The sequence below is a fragment of the Nicotiana tomentosiformis genome, chromosome 1, assembly GCF_000390325.3.
Source record: "Nicotiana tomentosiformis chromosome 1, ASM39032v3, whole genome shotgun sequence".
In the NCBI taxonomy this organism is placed as follows: Eukaryota; Viridiplantae; Streptophyta; class Magnoliopsida; order Solanales; family Solanaceae; genus Nicotiana; species Nicotiana tomentosiformis.
In genome coordinates, this window is record NC_090812.1 from 48,570,912 (window position 1) to 48,577,818 (window position 6,907).

Here is a 6,907-nt window from a genome sequence, read left to right on the forward strand (position 1 = left end):
TTTACACCTGCGGCCGCACAATTCCTGTGCGGTCCGCACTTCTGAAGGACTTGAAATGCACATTGTCTGAACTTTATTTCTAGCCATCGTTTGCGGCAACACAACTCATACGCGGACCACATTTTGCACAAAAGTCTGTTGGCTTATCCTTCATCATCTGCAGCCGCAGATGATATTCTGCGGTCCACACTTGTGAGCTTCTATTCCTTTTATGACCTTGAGTTTAGATTACTCCTTTTTGAGTTGGATTTTATCTCGGGAGTCCATCTTCCAATATTTCTGTAATTTAGCACATTTCATCAATTTTCGAGAACACAATTAAACGCTTTTGGACTAAAACAAAAGCTAAAAGGCGCTAATAAGTAGTCAAAATCTCCACTTATCAGTTAGCTGCCACAACAGTTTCCCAGCTGAAGCTTTATTCCAACTACTGCATCCCTTGATGTTCAGGCCACCATTTTTCTTAGGACAACATATCTTCTCCCATGCAACTAATGGTACTCTTCTCTTATCTTCTGAGCTATCCCATAAGTAATCTCGACATCTTTTATCAACTTCCTTTAAGACACTCTGAGGTAAAATAAATATTGCACCCCAAAAGCTGTATATTAAAAATAAAACTGCAGTTATCATTTGAATCCTTCATGCATGTGACAACTTCTTTGCATAGGTTACATTAATTCTGTGAGTGATCTTCTCTATCAGTTGTTGACACTCCAGCTTGCTCCACCTCTTAGGTGACAAAGGAAGGCCAAGGTACCTAATAGGAAAAGACCCCTTTGAGAACCCTGTGGCAGCCAACAATTTCTCATTTGCTTGATTAGTCACCCCTGTCATGAATATGTTAGATTTTTCCAAGTTGGCTATTAGTCCTGACACCTCACTAAAATGCTTTAGTGCTTCCATTACTCTATTCACAGATCTCTCTTCACCCTTGCAAAAAACCATTAAATCATTAGCAAAGATGAGATGGTTCAACTTTAATTGTTTACATATTGGATGGTACTTGAAGTCTGGAAGTTCACCCATCCTCCCTAATGTTCTGGAGAGGTATTCCATGTCCAACACAAAAAGTAAAGGTGATATTGGATCACCTTGTCGAAGTCCCCTCCGACCTTAAAAATATCCATGTTGTTCACCATTTACAGTGATTGAGAATTTTGGTAAAGTCATACAAGCCATAATCAATTGGATAAATCTTTCTGGAAATCCATAGCCAAGCAGAATCTCTTCTAAGAACTCCTAACTGACCATATCATAAGCTTTCCAGAGGTCAATTTTTATTATGTATCTAGGTGATGTCTTCCTATTATAGTTCCTAAGCAAATCATGGAATATGAGCACATTGTGCATCATGGATCTACCCTGCACAAGTGCTAACTGATTGTCTGGTACTAAGTAATTTACTGCATCTTTTAGCTTACTGCAAATCACCTTTGAAATACATTTGTACAAGACATTACAACATGCAATTGGTCTGAATTGACTGGCATACTCAGGATCAGTTACCTTAGGGATTAGAGCAATGCTGGTGGAATTAATCTACTTTAGAAATATAACAATCTAGAATGTTCCAAGAAGCTTTAAAGAACCCACTGCTATACCCATCAGGACCTGGATTTTTATTGCTATCAATCTGGAATAATTCCTTCTTGACTTCCCTTTCCTCAATTGGATGCAGTAACTTCAGCTGTAATTCTGTTGTTAGTAAGGGAACATTTTGTATGAAGCCTTTTTATGCTCTTCTTCTAATAATGGTCTTTTGCCCAAGCAATTCCTGATAGTAGTTCAGGAACAAATCTACAATTGCTCCAGGTTCTGTCTGCGATACCCCTTGGTCATCTTTTAATTGAATATTAGCTAGCTTTAATCTTTTGTGTCTTATTATTGAGTAGAAGTACCCTATATTGTTATCTCCCAACCTTATCCATATAGCTTTTCTTTTCTGTTGTAGGAACATTTCAGCAAGGTAGGATGATTCTCTAAACTTCTGATATTTCTCAGGTTCTTCCTGTTGAAGGTCATGGTTACTAGGATCAGTCTGCAACCTCTCCTGCACTTGCTTCAAGGCTTGTCTATCAACTTTAGCTGTTTGCTTAATATTGCTGAAGTATTGACTGTTGAGTTCCCTAAGCTTCCTTTTTAGTAGTTTCAGCTTTTTAACAATCTGAAATATTTTACATCCTTCTATAGGTGTTCTCCATAAATCTGATACAATTTGATTAAACTGAGAGTGTTGTGCCCAAGCATTACAGTACTTGAATGATCTTTTTGACCCTAGGAGTATCATCTGATAGAGTTATCATTATAGGACAATGGTCACTTATACCCTCAGGTAGGAGCTTGGCATTACATGATGGCATAAGGTCTAACCATTCCCCATTAATGAAAGTCCAGTCTATTTTAGAATATATTCTTTGCACAAGTATCTATCATTCTAGGTATATTTACTGCCTTGGTATGGTAGTTATAAGAATCCACATTCTCCCATGCAATTGTTAAAGTCTACTACTTCTGCCCATGTAACTGGATTACCCCATATCATGTCTTCTATTTTTAAAACTGAATTGAAGTCACCTGTGATTAGCCAAGGCTCCTTGCATTCTGAGTTTTGTTCAAGTAACCAGCTCCATAAGCTCTTTCTCTCTTCCTTAGTGTTAAATGCATACACAAAGGTAATAGTAAACTGAATTTGGAGAGGGACATAATAAACTTCACATGTTTTTCCCTGTGCAGTGATGCTTTTTGGATTAACTATGTAGTACTCTAGCCTCCAAGTAACCCATATTCTCCCATTATAATGAGCCTCCAAATTTGTGATATATTGCCATCCACTAAATAGTTTTTCTGTTACTTGCTCAATTCTATCTTTCTTTATTTTTGTTTCTAATAATCCTATCATTCCAACTTTTTCATCATTGCAAAGGAGTTTAGTCTTCTTTTGCTTATTAGGGGCATTTAGCCCCCTTACATTCCAAGAAAGAATATTAACCATTCCCTGACAAAGGAATGGATTGGCCTCCCACTTTGCCCACTGGAACCATCTCTTGTGCCTTACTAATTCCTGGTTTATCAAGTGCCTGAAAGGAATTTGCCCTAGCAACCTGCTGAGAGCCTATGATCTGAGCTTTTCCTGTCTTCAAAGAAGTGATCGAGCCTGCATTCTTACTGCTACCTTTGTTTGGAGATTGCACTGCCTCTTTGTCTTGGTTTCTATCCTACTTATCCTCTTCTTTCTTCTTCTGGTTGTCATCCTGCACCCTTTCCTCCTGCATTTTTTCAACAGGTTTTGAAGGGTTCTTTTTCCTACAAACATCCTCAGAGTGCCCATACTTTTTACAGTAGTTATAGAGTGTCCGACTTAGAGCTTGAGCGAGAACATAATACTTAGCAAACGTTTTCTGGGGCTTTACATATATCCACCTTAAAATTAAAAAATTATAGTTCCTTCTAAGGACAAACCTGTGAAGAGGCCAACTTAAGGTGCAAATGGACTAACATGTCCGCCATAAGATTGAAAAATTAGAAAGCCTCATCTTGAAGACTTGGTGGAATTGATGACTTTGACTTGAACATTTGGCGAACTATAAAGACTTCGCGGAATTGCAGACTTCAACTTGAAGATCGACAAACTTGAATATTTGACGGACTTGAAGCTTCGACAGACTTTGACACTTCAACTCAAAGAGTGGTGAACTTGAAGACTTGAACTTGAACATTTGGAGGGTTTGAATATTTTAACTCTAAGATCAACGAACTTGAAGACTTTAACTTGAAGACCGACAAACTTGAAGATTTGACAGACTTGATGATTGGGCGGACTTTGACAATTTAACTAGAAGAATGGTGAACTTGAAGACTTTAATCTGAATACTTGGAGGGCTCGAATATTTCAACTTGAAGACCGACGAATTTGAAGACTTCAAATTGAAGACCGATGAACTTGAAGACTTGAAGGCCTTGAATACTTCAACTTGAAGACTTGGCCTCCTACAAGAAGACTACAACCATCCCATTGGAGATGCCAAATTCTTATGAAGGCTTGCCCCCATTGAACTTAGAATAAAACTCTAAGTTGCCTACGTACCTCGATAAAGAGGATCAAGTCATACCGCAGTTCAAATTGGGCGAATTTCCTATTTTTTAATGTCCTAACTTTTGCCTACGCTGCCCCTTTAGAGGTTTTCAACCTATCAGACTTTTTTTGGGCCGCACACAATTTATTGTAACAACCCGACCGGTCGTTTTGAGAATTTATGTCCCGTTCGGCGGCTTAAAGTTTCGAGCAGCTTCGTGTTATGTGTTATAACTTGCGTGTGTGGTCAAGTTTGGTTTCCGGATGATTCAGGATCAAATTGGAAGAAGGATTCTTGTTTTAGAAGCTTAAGAGGTAAGAGTTGATCAAAGTTTGACTTTTTGTGCAGACGACTCCGAAATGGCATTTTGATGATTCCATGAACTTCGTATGGTGATTTTGAATTTAGGTGTGCGTCCGGATTTGGAGGCCCGTAGGGTAATTAGATGCATTTTGGCAAAAATTAAAAAGTTGACGATTTGGAAGGTTAAGAGGTTTGATCAGGAGTTAAATTTATTGATATCGGGCTCGGATTGCGATTTTAAGAGTTGGATTAGCTTCGTTATGTCATTTGGGACTTGCATGCAAAATTCGACGTCATTTCTGGTTGATTTGATATGTTTCGGCACGAGTTTTGGAAGTTAGAAGATTTAAAAGTTCATAAGTTTGATTCAAGGTGCGATTCGTAGTTTTGACATTGTTTGATGTGATTTGAGGCTTCGAGTAAGTTCGTATTGTGTTTTAGGACTTGTTGGTATATTGGGATGGGGTCCTAGGGACCCCGGGTGTGTTTCGAGTGAGTTTTGAATAAGTTTGGGTATTTCGGCACTTTGATGATGTTTTGGAGCAGTTGAAGTGCGGAGGGCACATTTTTGGAGTGCTGAGGCAAAGTCCATGTGCGGCCACAGTGGAGAAAGGTGTGGACCACAGCAGGGAAAACCTGCAGGTTGATGGTTTGACTTTGGAAGCTTATATCTTTTAATCTATAAGGAATTTGGAGATGATCCAAAAATAAAAGTTGTAGCCCTTTGAGTCTAGTTTCCAGAAAATGAAATAATTCACTATTTAGATACTTATATAGAAAGTTATGGTCAATTTACCTAAACCTGGTAGTACAGTTGCTTCTGAAGTGCGGCCGCACAATTTGGATCGCGGTGCGGACCACACAAAAAATCGGTCAGCACTTTGGCAGATCAGATGTGGTACCATCTAAACGAGGGATTCATCTCATTTATCATTTTTGGACCTAGAGAACTCAGTTTGTGGCGATTTGTCGTGGGTTTTTTAAGAAAATCTTTTGGGTAAGTGATTCTAACTCGGATTTGGCTATATTACACAAATCTATTGTTATTTTCATCATTTAATTAGTGATTTGAGTTGGAAATTTGGGAGAAACGATTGTGAAAACTTCTTAGACTAAATTTTGAGGATTTGAAAGGCGATTTGAGGTAGAATTTGAGTAATTCTTGTATGGTTGGACTCGATATCAAATAAGTATTCGGATTTTGTAATTATCCGAGGCGCAGGCCAGGGGTTGACTTTTTAGTATTTATTAAAGATCGAAGCTTCATTATCCGGAATTATTTTTTATGGTTTTTATTTATGATATTAAGTTAGTTTGGCTAGATTTGAGCCGTCCGGAGATTTGGTTTACACGAGGAGGTCATTTTAAAGTATCGGTCTAGCTTATTTAAGGTTAGTATCTTGTCTAACTTAGTTGGGGGGGGGGAGGGGTTGAGTCATTTGTGCTAATTGTGTCATGTGAAGGTCGTGTACACGAAGTGACGAGTACGTGCTCAGGGTTATTTATGGTAATTTGATCGTTTAGGACTCTTAGGTTCTTATGTTCATTAGATATGAAGTTGTTTTGTCATGTTAAATGTCCCATTTACTGAATTCACCCTTACGTGTCTTATTTGGAATTAACGGCTTCATGTTCTACCTTTATTGCCGATTAAACTCTTATGTGCCTTAACTGAAGGTGTTTCCCCTTTTATTGCCATGCTATCATTTCCGTAATTGCTTATCCTTAATTAAAATTATTATTATCTTTTTCATAATTGCTTATCCTTAATTGAATTTGTTGTATCTCTTCCGTAATTCTCAACCTTAAATGAAGTTTTGTTAACCCTTTTCATTGTTGACTTATCCTTATTTGGAATCATTGATTCATGTTATCTCTCTTATCGTCAAATTGTACGTTTGTGGAAATATTGCTACCCATTATCTCTACCTTGTTGAGCTATTCTTGTGGAGACCATTATTCCATGTTGTGTTTTTCTTTGTGAGCTCGTTATACCGTTTCTTCGTGTTCTGAAGTTCCTTAGTTGATTTACTTGCCGTATCCTCGTGTTATTGTTGTTGTTGCTCTTGTATTTAGTGTTGTTGGGCTGAGGTCTATGTGTGGTTGTGATATTGAAACTATTTTAAGGAAATATTGTGGCATATGGGCATATATTGTAAAAGTCATTTTTTTGAGTTGTTATGTTTTGTAAAAGTCATATTGTAAAACTATTTCTGTCGTGCTGTTGTTAGTATTGATACACATACGGTGATATAAGGTCTGGGTGTTGAAACGCATGCGGTGAGATAATGTGGGCTTGATACACGTGGCTAGTAGGGGAACTATTAGAAGCCATGCGGTATGATAAGGTGGGCTAAAACATGAGGGTGCTATTTCGGAAGAAATGATTTTCAAAACTAAATGTAAAGGCTCCTGCGATGATATAAGGAAAGGTTGTGATTCATTTTGAGCTTTGAGACTACGAGGTGGTACCTCAGTAGTGGCTCTTGTTGACATTTCCCCATTCTTTTGTACTTGTCTTTGATTGT

The 6,907-nt window shown here is 38.0% G+C and overlaps 1 protein-coding gene across 1 annotated transcript; it reads right to left on the reverse strand.

Moving 5' to 3' along the window:
• Nucleotides 1-366: 366 nt before the first annotated feature.
• On the reverse strand, nt 367-2,383 carry LOC138906424 (uncharacterized). The gene is made up of 6 exons (XM_070195146.1): nt 2,374-2,383; nt 1,805-2,277; nt 1,547-1,690; nt 1,252-1,434; nt 761-933; nt 367-601 (listed from the first exon to the last, which is right to left on the reverse strand). Exons 1-6 carry the CDS (start codon nt 2,381-2,383, stop codon nt 367-369), a joined length of 1,218 nt encoding a protein of 405 aa, XP_070051247.1.
• Between the last annotated feature and the right edge of the window lie 4,524 nt (nt 2,384-6,907).

Bases quoted from the DNA above. Each gene is read 5' to 3' on its own strand.
- LOC138906424 (XM_070195146.1), bottom strand. The intron at 1,691-1,804 runs GTAGATTTGTTC...ACAGAATTACAG, and splicing joins AGACAGAACCTGGAGCAATT to CTGAAGTTACTGCATCCAAT. The intron at 602-760 runs GTACCTTGGCCT...TTTAATATACAG, and splicing joins AAGGGGTCTTTTCCTATTAG to CTTTTGGGGTGCAATATTTA.